The following is a 16,971-nucleotide window of genomic DNA, read 5'->3' as shown; positions in this document are numbered from 1 at the left end:
GCTCAGGTCAGGTGCTTGGCCACTTCATCGTTTGACGAAATAAGCAGAGGCTCTGTTTCCTTGTCCGTCTCAGGGTTGGGCCCTTCATACAAGAGCTTGTGTTAAAATGGCCTAGCACACTGGCAAGTGCTAATTTGATGACTTTATGAAGACGGTGGTTGCTTAGAATAAGAAGAGAAGGATGCTTAATCCTCAGAACCTGGTCTGTGCACCAGCTTGCTAATGCTGAAGAACTGTACCTTGGCTGTGAACTCTTTATTCATAGTGGCTTTTTTGTTTCTTTTCTGTAAGCAGCTGAAGTCTCATGTAGCCCCAGGATTACAAGGCAAACTACCAGGCAGACCACCATCACATCTCATTTCACAAGGGGGTCAGTATATAATTAATGGACAGCCCCCATTTTAGGGGCCAACTGTTTTTGGTAAAACACATGTAGAATTAGTAGGATGTAACTTAGTAATTCAGACTTCCACATTGCTTAGGTTTTCCTTTTTTTTTTTTTTTTTTTTTAAATTGAATGCAAACTAAGACCACTTGACTGTTACTGAAATGAATAGCCCAGTTTGCTTTTTTTTTTTAAAGAAATTCACGTTCTTTATTTATTTATTTATTTATGTATTTATGGCTGTGTTGAGTCTTCGTTTCTGTGCGAGGGCTTTCTCTAGTTGCGGCAAGTGGGGGCCACTCTTCATCGCGGTGCGCGGGCCTCTCACCATCGTGGCCTCTCTTGTTGCGGAGCACAGGCTCCAGACGCGCAGGCTCAGTAATTGTGGCTCACGGGCCCAGTTGCTCCGCGGCATGTGGGATCTTCCCAGACCAGGGCTCGAACCCGTGTCCCCTGCATTGGCAGGCAGATTCTCAACCACGGCGCCACCAGGGAAGCCCAGGTTTTCCTTTTGATATTTTGTTTTTAGACATTCATGAACAGCATTTCTGAAGACCTCATCCATTTTTACTCTTAGCATAGGAAACTTCAAATGTACATACACAAAATACCAAGGATAGTAAAATGAACCCCTGTGTACCTATCACCCAGTATCAACATTTAACAGCTCCTGGCTGTTGTTTCATCTATACCCCCATATGCTCCAAGTGAAAATTATTCCAAATGGATTACAACTCCATACACACCCATGTCCCCCCAGTTGGATTACTTTGAAACAAATCGGACACGTCATCTTATCCACAAATACGATATTTCTAGCTGACAAGGTCTCTTTCTCTGACAAGTTTTTTATTCATATTTTGCTATAATTGCTAACATCTAGCAAACAGTCTTTTGAAGAAGACAAAACATGCCTTATAAAGTGTAACAGTTCCTTACTAACAAATATATAGCAGTGTTCATACCTCCCCTTGTGTAACAGAGTTTGGTTGACTTGTTCCTTAAGCCTTTCAAGTGACAGATTCCTTATTTTCTTGCCATTTATTTAAAGAAAATAGGTATTTTGTCTAATAGCTTCTAGGTCTGGCTGACTGCATCGTTTCGGTGGTGAATGTGTTCCCTTGTCTCCAGTTTTCCGTCAACTGGTAGTTAGGTCTAGAGTCCTGATCAGATTCCAGCTTTATTTTGTGCTACTTCATTGACGGTATGGGGCTGTCCATCAGAGGCATGTAATGTCTCTTTGGTGATTCTAGCAGCCGTTGATCAAAGTCTAGATCCATTATTTCTTAGGGTTTGCAAAACGGTGGTATTCTAAACCTGTCATCCAAACAAACATTAAGCTCGAAGCTTGTTTTAATGTCCTGGCAAAAAGGGCTTCTCCTTGGAGGAAAGAGGGCGTCCGTGCCCTGAATCTTTCCAAACAGAGGGTACTCTTGGTAGGGAGGAGTATAAGTTGTTTTGTGCCCACTGCAAGTCTAGGGTCTGGCTGAGCTAACAGTTGGCCTTACTGTGTGTGACAGCCCTGCCAAACGGAAACCTGAGGAAGACCCTGAAAAAGCAAAATCAGGTGATTCTGTCGATGAAGAAGAAAAAGACCAGGTAGGGCTCGCGTTTAAGTTTCTTAACTCTGCCTTATTTTGGTACACTTGCTGGTAATTGTGAATTTACACTTGGTCTGTCTATGGACCATAAGTGACTGAGAGGGTGTTAGAACATATCCCTGGACCCTGGGCAGTACGAAGTGTATTACGGTTAGACCCGAGGACTCAGCAGGCCCGTAACTTTGGTGTGTTCTCTCCTGTCTACCTTCCTACCTCTCCAGCTGTCAAGATTTGACAGTCAAACCAGCAGATGTGATGCGTTTAAAGCATTTCCTTCTGATGTCAGATAAGCTCCTTTCCCACATCTAATCTCTCTATAAAAGCAGAGTTGTCGTGTTATTATGTGTATTGTAATAATGCTGCTTAGACTTTTTAGGTTAGAAAACTGGCGGCTTGCCAAAGGCCTCCAATATAGAAAATGTCAGTCTCTAGCACTGTCCCATGTGACTTGAGGGGCAAACCTAGATACTACCAGATGGTCACACGCTATCTATTTCATTCCTGCCACAGGATTAGCTGTGTAAGTCGGGAAGTCTGTAGGTTTACAGGTGGGTAGTAAATGCCCTGTTACCTGCTAAAGATGAGTATCCGTGGTTTGCTCTAAGGCAGGGTTTCTCAACCAAGGCATTGACTTTTGGGGCCAGATAAACCTTTGCTGTGGGTGTGAGTCCTGTGCATCGTAGAGTGTTTAGCAAGGTCCCGACCTCTACTCACTAGATGCCCGTAACATTCCCTCTCTCTCCTCCCAGTTGTGACAACCAAAATCACCTTCAGACTTTCCCAGATGTCCCCTGGGGGGCACAATTGCACTGAGCGAGAAGCACTGGACTCAAGGCTAGCAATATCATTGAGGTAGACTTGACGTCCTGTTGTAAAAGACATACTCATTCTCCTGTTTTTATTTTGGAAATTAGATGCCACTGTTCATGATCCTTATTCAGATGTCTGTAAGTTTAGTCAGACTACCCACTCATAGGTGGGACACTGAGACAGAGGGAAACAGCTTGTCCAAGTCACATGGCCACATCCCTTGCCTCCTAAGAAAACGCGTCACAAGGGAAAGCAAGCTGGCTCTTGTAATATTGACAAGTGTTTTTTTTTAAACAAATGTGCCAGTTTTAGAGTTGTTCTTTGCCCTCTAACCTTTTGGAGGGCTTCCATAGCCTTCAAGCTTCTGAAGAAACGAACTGGGGCACTCTTTCCCAAGCAGGAAGCAGTTTCGCTGGCAGTGTGTGAGAGGCCTTGGGGACTTGGAGGATGAACACTTGTTGCAACAGGGTTTATCCCGATATGCTAGAGTAAGGCTCAGTGCACCACACCGGTGCTATCAGGTAGTGTTTGTTGGTCAAATAAGTAGTACTACAGAGAGAATCTTACTTTAGTCAATTTAAAGTTTTGAGATCTCACTATGTTTTTTAAAACAGGTATTAAATACATGCATTTGGTAAAACAGTACAAAAGGCTGTTTGGTACATAGCAGCCAAAGAAAAACAATGTGGCTATTCCGTGCTGAGCTATGCTGTGAGCGTTATCAAATAGATACTGGATTCTGAGGCCTTTGTTCAGGAACAAAAAAGAATATAAAACATCTGATTGCCACAATTAAGGAGCCGGCCTGTGGCAACTAAGACCTGGCACAATTAACTAAGTAGCTAACTGACTGACTATTTTTTAAAATCTCATTAATAGGTTTTTAATATGATTTTTAAAAATTAAAAAAAAAATGTATGTATGCATATATCTTTTGGCCTCTGGCAGAAGGAGACACTTTGAATAATTTGATCTTTATGTGCAAATAAAATTGCTAGTAAATGTCACTGTATTAGGACTGTCACTAACTGGTTCTGCCAAATTTATTTATACAGTCCAGAAATTATCATTTTAAAGTGTTTTTTTTTTTTTTAATGTCTGAAACATTTATATTAACATTTAAAGTGTTTTTGAAAACACTAAGTCCCACTGTGGTGAAAGAAGGAACAGAAGGTGCAAGGACCTGAGGCAGGGGAGAGTGCGTTTAGTTAGCACAGAGTCAAGAGGGGCCAGCTCATGAAGGAACCCAGAGTCCCGTTGAGAAGCCTGTACTCTATTCTAAGAGCAATGGAAAGCCACTGCAAGATTATTTGGTACACACAACAGAGGTATGCAAAAATCCACCCTACCTCCTATGAACATAAGGTCATTCTCTAGTATTATCTGCGGAAGACACTAGAGACCTGTTTCCCGGGAATTAACATCATCCATCCAGTCAATATCTTCAAATTGGGGATGTATGACTCTAAGACTTAAAGAAAATGTTAAATCCATGGAGACCAGTGACTTTAAATCTGAATAAGAAAAAAGTAACTCTTTGTTTTTAGTACATTGAATAGTATTATCACAGTAAAGATCAGGACAATATTTGCACAGGAAACTCCTCAATAAAAATACATTTCTTCCTACATGAATGTGGCACTTTCATAGCCAAATATCACTGAAAATTTCCAGAAAACAGCAGTCATTTGTTTCCTCACGTGAATCATCTCAGAAATTGCAAAAGCTTACAGAAATAGCAGGTCTACCTTAAAGGAGTTATTTCTGGTATCTTTACATGAGTAGTATGCTATATTTGCCTATACCACTTCCTAATTACCACTCTGTACCATGCATGGTACTTACACTGCCTTGCAGGTATGTCTGACCATGGCGTATCTTCTCTACACAACTGCTCCATAAGGTCAACAATTTCGAATCATTCATTTTTGTTTCCCTAGTATCATGTAACATAGTACCTCTATTAGAAGTACAAGTAATTCAGTTTACTGTGGCTTTTCCTCTTTTAGATGGGATCATCTACCTCTTAGGAATTTTTAATGGATTAATAAAACAATGTCGTAATATTCTTTATATATAAAAAGCTGATGTCAAAATACCACTATTTAATACCATCTTCAAAAGATTAATTAGAATTTTTCTATCTCGCCTAGATCACAAAAACAGGAATGCCCAATGTTAATTCAGAGGCACTGCACCAATGTGCACATGCTCTTTGCTGAATACAAACATGGACAACCCAACGGTACACACTCTCACTTACAGACTGATGAAAGCATGTCCAAAATTAAGCTGTGATCCTGAAACTAATATAATATTGTAATATACTATACTTCAATTGGAAAAAAATTAAGCTGTAAAAATTGGGCCACAGATTTGGCTGCCACTGTGTGCTGTGATTGCTCTCATGAGAGTAGAAGTGGTTCCTGCAATTCGTGTCTTGTCATCAACGGACAAGTCAGATTCTATTCTATCAAAGCTTCTCCCTGCATCCCCGTTTAAAGACGAAAAAGTCCGACAAAAAGGTATCAGAATTTTCGACTGTTTAACAGCCAGCAAATGCTTCTCCAATTTATGGGCAACAAATATGATTAAAATTCAGGAATACAAGTAAAGTAACTGTATACAAATTACTAATCTCAGACAGGAAAACACATAAATAATCATGGATGACATCCTCAGTTCACTGCAGCACCATTAATTAAATTTCAAGCTTACTGTAAAATAAGCCTGAAGAACTGAAGTCACCAGCTAGACCTGTAACAGACAACACATTAATAAGATGCCCAACTACCAGAGAAGCAGAGAAACAAGAATGAGAGACAGAATAGTGTCTGTCTGACAACAAACTTCAGGCTAAAATAACTTTCTATATGATTATGAAATACAGATTTACCAAAAAAATCTTGTCTCTTTTAGTTATTTAATCAATCCCACTTTGGAGCAGGACAATATCCTAAGTCCCACAACATAAGACTAAAGCTGTGCTTATGAAAAATGCAATATCAGACTTGAGTTATTGTCAAGCCAAAGCAGCTTTCCCAAACAGTTAGTGACTAGAAGCTTAAAAGTCATGAAGTAAATACTTTAAAATTCTTTTATTATAAATAAAAATTCACATATGAATATATATAATAATTCATATGTTAGAACAGTCACCCAAATCACTTTGCATAAGCACTTAGCTCTCTTACGTAACGCTGGCTGAGAAAGGCTGGGAGAGAGGCTATAAGATATGATGGGTAGGGCACAGGAACCAGAAGCCTAACTCAGTAGTTCCCAACCTTTTCAACAACTAGAAACCCATTTATTATTTTAACTAACCCCCTTGGACTCCATGTTTAGGGTGAGCTTGTCCAAAGGAACTGTATTTATCATTAATCTTTGTTCTTCCATAAGTAAGCAAAGATATATAAATGGTCGTGTTCAATTCAGGCACTGGGACTATTGCAACTCTTCTTATCAGTATCTTGGCACAATCACAAGATCTTCAAAGTGTCAACAGTAGTTAACTAGAACTTACTGGTTTTAGATAAATAAGCATCTCCACAAAGAGCTGACAAATTTAGTCTCAAACAAAGAAGCTTAATATCTGAGTTAGGAGGTACAACCTTATCACTGGAATGTATGATGTACATCGTTTATTTAGCTTTCCAAAACACTGAAAATTATCTCAGAACTCTATCAGTTGTTCTGTAGTAGCTTTGGGGGTAATAAGTTGAAAATCATTGTTCTAACCCAAACAGAATTATCTCCCAAGGAAAAGGGCATTCATATATAACGTGTATGCTAACTCTGTTAATAAATTACTAAACTGTGGGCTTAACATATTTGTTCTCTAAAAGCTATTTACAGACAAAAACTGTGCCCATGTACCATTCTTTCTAAAACCTGGACTCAGGTTCACAGGAAAAATTCAAACTTATGCTGAACTACATTTTCATTTTTCACCTCTTTCTCCCAAACTACTGATTTTCTTCACATAGCAGAAATAACCTTAGGTCCCACATTATCTGCAAACAGATATGATACTCTCCCAGAGATCTCTACTGTTGCCATGTGAAAATGGGCAGCCAGAATTCCTTTTTAAAGAAAAACTTACCTAAGGGGATGAAGCAGTCATACAATAGTGATTTCCTGTTTAAACGCACCTGATTCTATCACTGTAATCCCTCTCCTATTTGAATTTTCTTCTCTATTCTTACTATTTCTGCCTCCACTCAGAAACTTAAGGCTTGTCTCACAGCCTCCAGCAGCTCCCGTTTCAAACCACTGCCGGCCTTCTGAAGTACAGCTTTGTTCACGTCATTCCACTTGCTCAAAAACGTACGCTAAACCTCTATCACCCACAGCTCTCAAAGGCCCTTCTTGGTCAGACCTACCTTTCTGACTTTAATCCCCACCAGGCCAATCAAACGACTCCTGGTCTACAACAAGCTCATTCTTTCCACTTTTGTACTCCTACGCTATTTCCTAGGCCGGATATGCCTCCACCCCCCCCCCACCCCCCCACCCCCCCCACCCCCCCCACCCCCCCCCCGCTCATGTCCCTATGCCTGCATTTTATCTATCTTTCAAAATCAGCTCAAAAAGCCATCTCATCATTAACACTTTCCCCAATTGTTCCAGTGAAAAGAAATCTCATTCCCCTTCTCATACTCACACAGGATTTTATCTGTACCTCAGATATGACTTCCTCTTTTGGATTATGACTGTGTCTTATCTCCTCTACAAGAGTAGAAGAATCCTTGAGGGCAAGATTTGAGTCTTATTTCCCCTTGCATGTATCCAAGGATGGATAAATTAATTGATTTTCTGCAGGGGAGGAGGAACATAACATGGTATATCTGTACCAGGCAGTAAAGACAAAGAAGAGGTTGGAGGAAACTTCAGTCTCTCTACCACTTTTATTCCTCTAAGTAAATTAATCCACATGGTAGAATTTTCTGTGTATTTTTAAATGTTAGCACTAAAAAATAACATTCTGCTGTATAGTTTAAAAATACTAATGCCTTTATCTCATTTAATTCCCATGATATCCTAACACAGGTATTCTCATGATCCTTTTATATAGTATAAGGAAACAGCTTCAGAGAAGGCAACCTGCCACCAGAGGAAGAGTCCACCCTGGAGTCTTTTACCTCCAATTTTAAGTTCTTTCCACAAAATCAAAATGAAGGACCACAAAATTTTACTAAAAACCATAAAACAAAAAGTAAATGAAAGTTCTTCTCTTTCCTGTTTTCTCACCTGAAACTGACTTCCCTCAAAAGCCTTTTAAAATATGCTTTGAAGATCTTGAATTGAAAAGCAGAGAAATGCAATAAAAAGAAATGGCCCAGGGGTCGGAAAACCCAATCCCCGTTGTGCCTCCCTTTCTAGGTATATGTGACCTCAGGGAAGTCCCACCTCTCCATATCAGTCTTCCTAATTCGAAATTGGGGGTGACAGATTAACCTCACATTATTGTGGAGACTGAATTTATAAATGGGGAAGGGTGTGAAGAGGTAAGTTAGAGAAGGAAGCAGTACATGGCAGCACCCACAAGAAAACTGTCCCACCCACCCAACCCCCAAACCTGTTACTCATTTAATCCTGATGAACAGCTAACGCTTTATCTGTTTCAGTGTTACTTCTCCAGTGAGATTATTGATTAAGGAGAGCTAGAAGTGAAAACTATTATCCAAGACCACCTTTAGAATCCATCGTCACCAGTTGCCCAAACTGACACATCTGGTAATTGTCTTAGACCACCACCCTCTCCTCCCTGACCTGTCCGTTATGTCTCACAGATATAGTGGAAAGAGGTTGAATGCTAAAATTAAATCTGGGTGCAAACGCCACTTAAGCCACTGTCTAGCTGTGGGCCCTTGGGCCAGGCCAGTGACCTTCTGAAAGCTCCATCATCTCTAAAGCAAGGATAATGCCACCAACTTTGCAGTGTTGTTATAAAGTTTATCAGTAATAAACGTGCCCAATTAGGACCTGCCACACAGCCGGTGCCTGATAAACAGATTATTATTCTTGCCTCAGAACTGCTTTAACGACTAAATGAGGACATAAGTAGAAGGCCTAGAACAATGTCTTCACAGGCACGGTAGGCACTGAATAAAGTTTGTCACCTCCTCTTCACTCGGCTCCTTTCCTCTTTATACCGTGTCACTTCAGGCCTCATCGTTCTCACTGATATTATCACAGCGGCATCCAAAACCCATCTCCATGCCTGCAACCACATATGCTCACCAGTCCATCACTTTTGTCCTGAAGCACAAACCTGATCACATCAAACATTTATTCAGCACCCTTCAAAGACCGTACCGCAGACCGACATCATGAGTTGCACACCCTTCAGCAAGAATACAAGGCCCTTCCCCGTCTTATCTCTCGTGACTTCCCTCCCCCAGTAGAAACTCTCGTGCCCTAGCCACAACATCACCTGCTTGTTTCCCAATTGCTCCAGGCTCTCATGCCTCCAAGCCAATCCAGAATGTTCTTGTATCACCTGCTCATTCTTTAAAACATAGCTCAAGCACCACCTTCTCTTCAAAACTTTCCTTTACGCTAGAATTTTCTTCTGCATGCTTCATTCACAACATTTTACAAACCGAATTCTAATTTTGCTGTGAAATCCTGGAAGGCAAGGGATAGGCCTTATCATGTTAGCTTTATTCCCAGTGCCTAGCACAGGACCTACGCTCAAAACCTGTTTGATGGTTTCTGTGATATAACCTTAATATTGCTCCCATGAATACTGGCATTCTGGAAGAATGAAAAATAACTGTCACTATAAAACATATAAAGTATTTCTAGAAACTTTTTGAGATATTTTAAATCCATTTAATTTCAAAACATATCTCAAAAAGATTAAAAAATGCTAAGATAAAACTCATACAAATGCACACAGTGAAAGGTTTATCAGGCCAAGTTAACAGTTAAAAAAATGAATGGAATCTCAGTCTTTATAAATATTTAATTACAAAGCCTAAAGAAAATTTCCAACAGGAGGATATCTTGCTTTCAATAGATATAAAACAAAATCCAGCAAAAGCAGTCTTAGTTAATGGTAAAATATTTTAAGGTTTTCCTCTTATAAAGGCATGCTTAACCTTGGTTCAGTAGAACAATAGTAGAATAATCTTACTGAACACTAATATGATTTTCCTTTTAAAAAAAAAAAGGAATTTAAAAATTATTTCCTTTTCAAATGACTTAAATCTTTTTCAAAATGAAATAGATTGTGCAAGTTCACACCCACCAATCATGAAAAGGATTGACTTTACATTTTATATAATCCATAACTATTATCTGCAAAACTGCTATAAATGTACTTGATAAATAATACAGAAATCAAAAATATCAGGCGGGATAACGCATTTTGAATGTACTTATTTGAGTCCATTTCCATTAGACAAAGGAAACTGATAAACTGCAGCTTTTGGTATTAAAAGAAAGCACTAATTCAGCTCTTCTTCAAAAATGTTAGAACATGTGACTTGTGTTTTTTAAATTCCAAACAGAACTCACTGTATTTAGCACCTCCTGTACTTTCCAGTATATTAGATACTTGCACATCAAGTTAAAAACAAAATAAAGGAAAACATTCCTGCCACCCATCCTTTTCATAAAAGAAATGGAAATATTAAACATGTACACAGAGCACCTTTTAAAGGTCAGTATGACGAGCTACAGAAAAAGCTGTTTTCTCTTAATTTAAAAATTTTGCTTGAGGATTTAGAGACATGGGGGGCAAGGGAAAGAGGAAGGGAGAATTGTGTGATTTTTTATTTTGGCAGAGAAGATGGGTTAGTAATTTCCAAATCCTGCTCTAGGGTACATGGGTGCCCCAGTGGTTATGGGCTTCCAACTCCCACATTAATCAGAGAAGCTCTGGAGGTTTGTTTTTGTTTTTGTTTTGTGGGGAGGGGTCTGTATATGAACTGAGCATCTGAAAAAGATTTTGTTTGAACAAAGGTGTCCATAACTTAAAAATGCCTGAACACCACTAAGAAGGACTAACAAATATTCAACGAATAATACATTAACACCTAGTAAACAAAAAAGCCAGAAGCATTCAATATGGAAAACTGGTTTTAAAAAGTGACAAAACACTAAGTAAAAAAGACTAATAGCTATAGTTACTTTACCTTTATGAATAAGTTTGTTTCTTTCGCTTCTGATCAGAGATTTATGGGGTACAGTGTTTGCTTAGGGAGGGACATACAAGAGTTAAGCTTTCCCAACTTGGTTTTGGCAAGAAGAGAATAGATGGTTTTAGCAAGGAATTGGCTATGAACCCAAAGCAAACAGCTGTGGAAGGGGAAAAGGTGTTCAAGATGAGAGGTGATATTATTGGGTATGTTTGTTTAGGTGGATAGGAGGGGCCCACTAAATAACTCTGGGGTGGGGTACATACCTATCCTACTTCAGAGATCTACAGAAAAGTTTGTATCCTTTCCCGAGGACACTTCTGATTCATATCATCTAAATCCTCCTATGCCTCCACTGCCAAGCCAATTAATGCTACCAAAAATCAGAGACAGTGTTTAACTACAGTAATTTACAAAAACAGTCATTTTCTAAATAAATCAGATTATAAAGAACATCAGCCATTTTATATGCTTTCTTTGTCTTCTCTGATGAAAAAGCTACAGAACCAAAAGTTCCTTTGCCAGTGACTGGGGCCATGATGCAAGGAGATGGCTAGGATGGACCAACTTCTTCCACCATTCTCTCTCTTTCCTCAGCCCATGATAAGTTGAGACTGTGATAGAGAAGAGAATAAAGCTTCAAAATTATCTGAGAAGAATCTATTCAATTTTTCTGCCTTACCAAAATGCTTGTGTAGCTAATGAGATGATGGGCGATCTTCCCATTTACTAAACTTTCTATAATGTGGAAATTACTTTATAATAGAGAATGTAATTGAGTCTCTCCACATTAAGACTCATTAATTTCGAAAGATCAAGATCAGAAGAAAAAAACATTAGTTAGCATTTGCATTTTGAAAACAAATTATATGAATATACACTGATAAAAACAATCTTTTCCAATTGGTTAAAAAAAATTGATGACAAGATGAACAATAATAATTTTAACCACTTTAAATTAGTAACATTTAATTCCCAATATCCATGGATACTCTTTTGAAGGTTCAGAAATAAAAGTAATGTTACATTGTTCCAAACATGGAGAAGCCAAATGTTATTGTCATACATATGCTCTTAGATCTAAAGTTTGGTCCTTTAATTATTTATTATGTAGTTGATCTATTTAATTAAGATATTAAGAACCACAATTAGAGTTGTTTCCTTATGGTAAAACTATGGCAACAGAAAAGCAATTCTATACCTACAGGAGAATGCTGATAAAATACTGATGCCTGAAAGAAAAGTACAGTGACTTAGATGATCTACATACAAGACTGTACATACAAGCAGACTTTTCTATGCTATTTTCTGGACTTACTGACAAACCAAAAGAAGTTCCAGTGATTTATTTTCTCAAAATAGATAAGATATGAGAGTTATGTACAAATTAATTTATAGAGATACTAATTTCCTCAAAAGAAAATCTAATATAAACCACCTATAGGCATAATGTAGTTTTAGCAAGATTCCAAAGGGTCTTCTTACTCTGAAATTCATATGTGAAATAGACTAACACATGGGCTAGATGTTTCAATCCTTTTTAGAATAGGGCAAGGTATAAAATTTAAAGTATCTATAACAGGTTCTGAAATTCTATACCTTCAACAAAATACCAAATTTTAATATAACTATATAAGTTCCTTCCTCTTAAAATATACAAATAAATTTTATTTATGGCATGCTTATATCAATAAGATTGCTACTAAATACACAAAGGCAAGAGTAATCATATGTCTTGTTTTATGATAACCTTAATTTTCTGATTATAAAATCTATCTCCCCAAAGAGAGAACCACAAATTGGTATATTTTTTCCTATTTTTTTAAGCCAAAATTTAAAAAAAGCTCACCTCTAATACATACACAGTTTTAAATCCTGTGTTTTTTTAAAATAATGTGAATTATTTCTACACATCTTTCTGACCACGATGCAGTGTCAGAGGACATGCAATTCATGACTTGTGCCACCTGAGGGCACTCCAAAAAATCTTTGAACAACTTTCAGAATGGAATTTTTATCTACTAGGAAGTAGACAGTCCTACTTGAAGTTCAGTAGTGGCTTAAAAAACACGTTTGAGAAAACATGTGTTTTTTCATAAAAAATAAGATGACGACAAACGTGCATATTCAATCCACTGCATATTCTCTGGGTCTCATGTCCTTGCAATGAAAGTTGAGGTTCTAGATCAGAATAAACAAAGTAAATAACTTCAAATGAGGTTAAAAAATTACTAACTACTAACAGTCTCATAAGATTATCCTTTTATCACGTTTATCACCAACACGTTTATCACGTTTATCATCAACACGTTTATCATCAACAACCAAAAGTTCACATTTTTGTAGAAAACAAGAGAAATTCAAGAATCACTTCAAATACATACATGATTTAAAAGCTGGTCAGAAAAGATTTGGTTTAACATATACATGACACTTCAGTTCAAGAAAACAAGTAACCAGAGGATGCCCTACCTGTTTCCTGTGAATTCAACACTTCTAAGGCATGCATCATGGCACTTGCGAAGACATTGGCATCTTCTTTGCTGCCAAAGTTAAGACCATACACCTGTCTAGCATCCCGCCATTGGTGGAAGGTCTGTGTAGCTTGATTGTACTTCAACCCTTTAGGAATGGCACAATTTATCACGACCTAAAAGACAGTAATTCTTTTTATAGTCAAGCTAATAACTGGCAAAATCAACAACGTCAACAAATCCTGATTGGACATATTCATTCAAACCTGCTCCTGACACACCCTGGCAAAAAATGGTTAAAACAATTATCTAGGGTAAAATTAGTCTGCAGAAGTAACAGTCTGATGGACGTTAGGCTGATAGTTACAAAGGTCTGGCCTTAAAAGAGTAAATCAGCAAAACGAAAGAAAATCTATATCCCTCATTAAATATATTTGAACATGTTTACTGAGGTATTATAAATTCAGAAAGTGTGTAAAACATAAGCATGTATCTCAGTGATTGCTCCCATGTAGCCAAAACCCTAATCAAGAGATAGGATGTTAACATCAGAAACCTGCTCCTTAACTCCTCCTGCCTGCCAAAAGGTATTAGTCATACCTCTAACATCAAAGATCAGTTTTGGAGGTTTGGGGATTTTATATAAATGGAGTTACACAATACATATTGTAATTTATCTGCCATCTTTCCCTCAAAATTATTTATGAGAGGTATCTATTTGTTGCATGTACTTGTGGTTTATTCTTTTTCATTGCTCTATGGTATCCCATTGTACAAATCATGTTTATTCACCCATTTTCCCATTAATGAACATGTGGATTATTTCCAGCTTGGTGTTATTAAAAATAACAATGTTATGAACATCCTACCAAATGTCCACCAAATGAGCACACATTTCTGTTGGGCACATACCCTGCAGTGGAAATGTCACAAGCCATACCTATGTTCAACTTCAGTAGAAAACTCAAAGTAGCTTTCCAAATAGGTCCTATCAATTTTCACTCCCCCAGCAGTATACAAGAGCTTGCACAACTGCACATACAGTGCAACACTGTAATTGGTATAGTCAGTCTTCAGCAATTCTGCTGGATATGAATACTACATCGTTGTGGTTCTAGTTAGCATTTCCCTGATTAATATTGAGATTTAGCACCTTTTCATGTTTTAATGGCTATCTAGAGATCTTCTTTCATGAATACCTGCTTAAATTAAATCTCTTGCCCATTTTTTTACTGAGTTGTCCATCTTTTTCTTTGTTGATCTGTAAGAGTCCTTTACATATTCTGGATGATCCCACTGTTGGGATCATCAGTTATGTGTTACAAATACTTCTTCCATTTTGTGACTTGCCTTTTCACTCTCTGAATGGTGTCTTGATGAACAGGAGTTCTTATCTTTTATTCAGTCCAAATTCACAATCTTTTTCTTTATAGTTAATGCTTTTTTGTAACCTGTTTAAGAAATGTTTCTCAATCCCAAGTCATGAAAATATTATCCCATATTATTTTATAGAAGCTTTATTGTATTAACTTTCATATTTACATCTCCAATCCAACTGGAATTGATTTATGCCTATGGTATGATATAAGGTTCAAGTTTCCTTTTTGTTTCAATATGGCTGTCCAATTGATCCAGCACTACCTATTAACTTGCTGCAGGTTTACCTTTTTCATAAATCAAGTGACTAAATGGCTCTATTTTGTTCTACTAGCCAATATGCCTATCTTTGAGCCAACATCAGTGTCTTAATTATTGTAGCTTTATAGTAGGTCTTGATAGCCATTAGAGTATGTCCTCCTACTTTGTTGTTCCTCAATATTGCTTTGGCTGTTCTCAGTCCTTTGTGTGCAGCTGTAATTTTATACTATCAATTTTGTGTTATTTATCCAATCTGCCAGTCTCTGCTTTTAATTGTAGTGTTCAGTCCATTTACATTTAATGTAAATTATATATAAATTTGGGTCTAAATCTATCATACCTTCTTTTAGAGTTGTTTATTATTGTCCCCTCTATTAGCTTGCTAGTTATACATGTTTTCACTGTTGTTTTGGTGGCTGCCCTAGAGATTACAACAGGTACCTTAAACTTATCAAGGACAAATAAAAACTAGTATGTTTATCTTTACCTCAACAATACAAGGACTTACAATACTTTATCTCCAATAACATTCCCTTTCTTCCAATGCCCATCCTAGGAGTCCTACACTAGTTTTATCAGGTGTTTTAATTCCATTGATATTTTAAACCCCATAAAACATTATTAGTAGTCTTATACAGTTGATGATCATTTAAGATTTACCCAATAGTTACATTTTCTGTTGCTTTTTATTCCTTCTGCCCTCTTCAAGTTTCTGTTCGGACCATTTCTGATATTGAATAACACCATTTAGAATTTCATTCAAAGCATATCTCCTGGTGATGAATTATCTCCACTTTGGTTTGTAAGAAAATATCTTTGTTTCACCTTGATTTTTGAAGACTATTTGTATTAGGTTTGGAACTTTAAGTGGCCACTCATTTTCTTTTAGTTCTTTGCAATCTACTGCCTCTTAAGTTTTTGTTGTTTCTACAGAGAAGTCAGCTGACAGTTTATTGTTGCTTCTCTAAAGTTGTCCTTTTTTCACTGACTGCTCTAAAGAGTTTCACCTTGAATTTAGTTTACAGTGATTTTAATATGATGGGTTTATATGTGGTTTTCTTTGTATTTATCCCATTTAAGATTTACAGCATTTCTAAGTTGATGTCCTTTCATCACTTCTGAAAATTCTTGTTCACTGTTATGTCTTCAATTACTGCTCCTGCCCCATTCTCTCCTCTCCTCTGGGACTCCAATAACGTATGTGTATACCTTATACTTTTTTTACTGTATTTCCTATGTCTCTTAAGCTTTTTCATATGTCCATATTTTTCTCTCTCAGAACATCACAGCTTCAGACTGAATACTTCTTTCTGACTTATATTCCAGTTTACTAATTCTTTTTAGTGGTTTCTAATTTGTTGTTTTAAAACCCATCACTGAGTTGTTAATAGCAGTTATTTTATTTTTCAATTCCAACATTTCCATTTGGCTCTTTTTTCAAAAAGGTTTCCAGTTCTCTACTGAAATTCTCAATCTTATCTTTCATTTCCTTGAATATATTAAGCACAGTTATTTTAAAGTCAATTTCTGGTAATCCCATTAACTGGATTCCCAGTGGGTTTGTTCTATTACTGTTCCTCTTGTCTCCTCGCATTCTGGTTATTTTGACTGAATGCCAGACATTGTCTATGGACAGCTATATGGAAATTTTGAGGCCTACAATGATGTTATATTTTTGCAGGGGAGATTTACATTTGTTTCCGACAAGCAGCTAGGGAAACTAACAATCTCAAATTACCTTAATCCAAAAGTGATTAAAATGTCATTAGAGGCTGAGTATCAGTTCCTATAAAGGCCAGTCTACTTATGAGTCAAACTTCTTCCCCCGGGTATGGGGCTTCTGGGTCCCAAATCATGGTCTGGGGGATTACCAAGACAACCCTCTCCTCATTAGCAGTCCCTAACTTATAATTTTT

General features: G+C 37.4%; 1 protein-coding gene across 6 annotated transcripts in view; it reads right to left on the bottom strand.

The window, feature by feature from the left end:
• ENAH (ENAH actin regulator) overlaps positions 1–16,971 on the bottom strand; it is a 168,429-nt gene that overhangs the window by 60,969 nt on the left and 90,489 nt on the right. For all 6 annotated transcript variants that reach the window (XM_068541752.1, XM_068541754.1, XM_068541755.1 and 3 more), the window contains exon 3: positions 13,416–13,593. In XM_068541752.1, the coding sequence (XP_068397853.1) occupies positions 13,416–13,593 (178 nt within the window). The remainder of the gene's footprint in view (positions 1–13,415; positions 13,594–16,971) is intronic.

The sequence above is a fragment of the Eschrichtius robustus genome, chromosome 3 (genome assembly GCF_028021215.1).
Source record: "Eschrichtius robustus isolate mEscRob2 chromosome 3, mEscRob2.pri, whole genome shotgun sequence".
Lineage (NCBI taxonomy): Eukaryota > Metazoa > Chordata > Mammalia > Artiodactyla > Eschrichtiidae > Eschrichtius > Eschrichtius robustus.
Note: the sequence above shows the minus strand (reverse complement) of the source record. Positions and strands in the feature narration are given on the sequence as shown.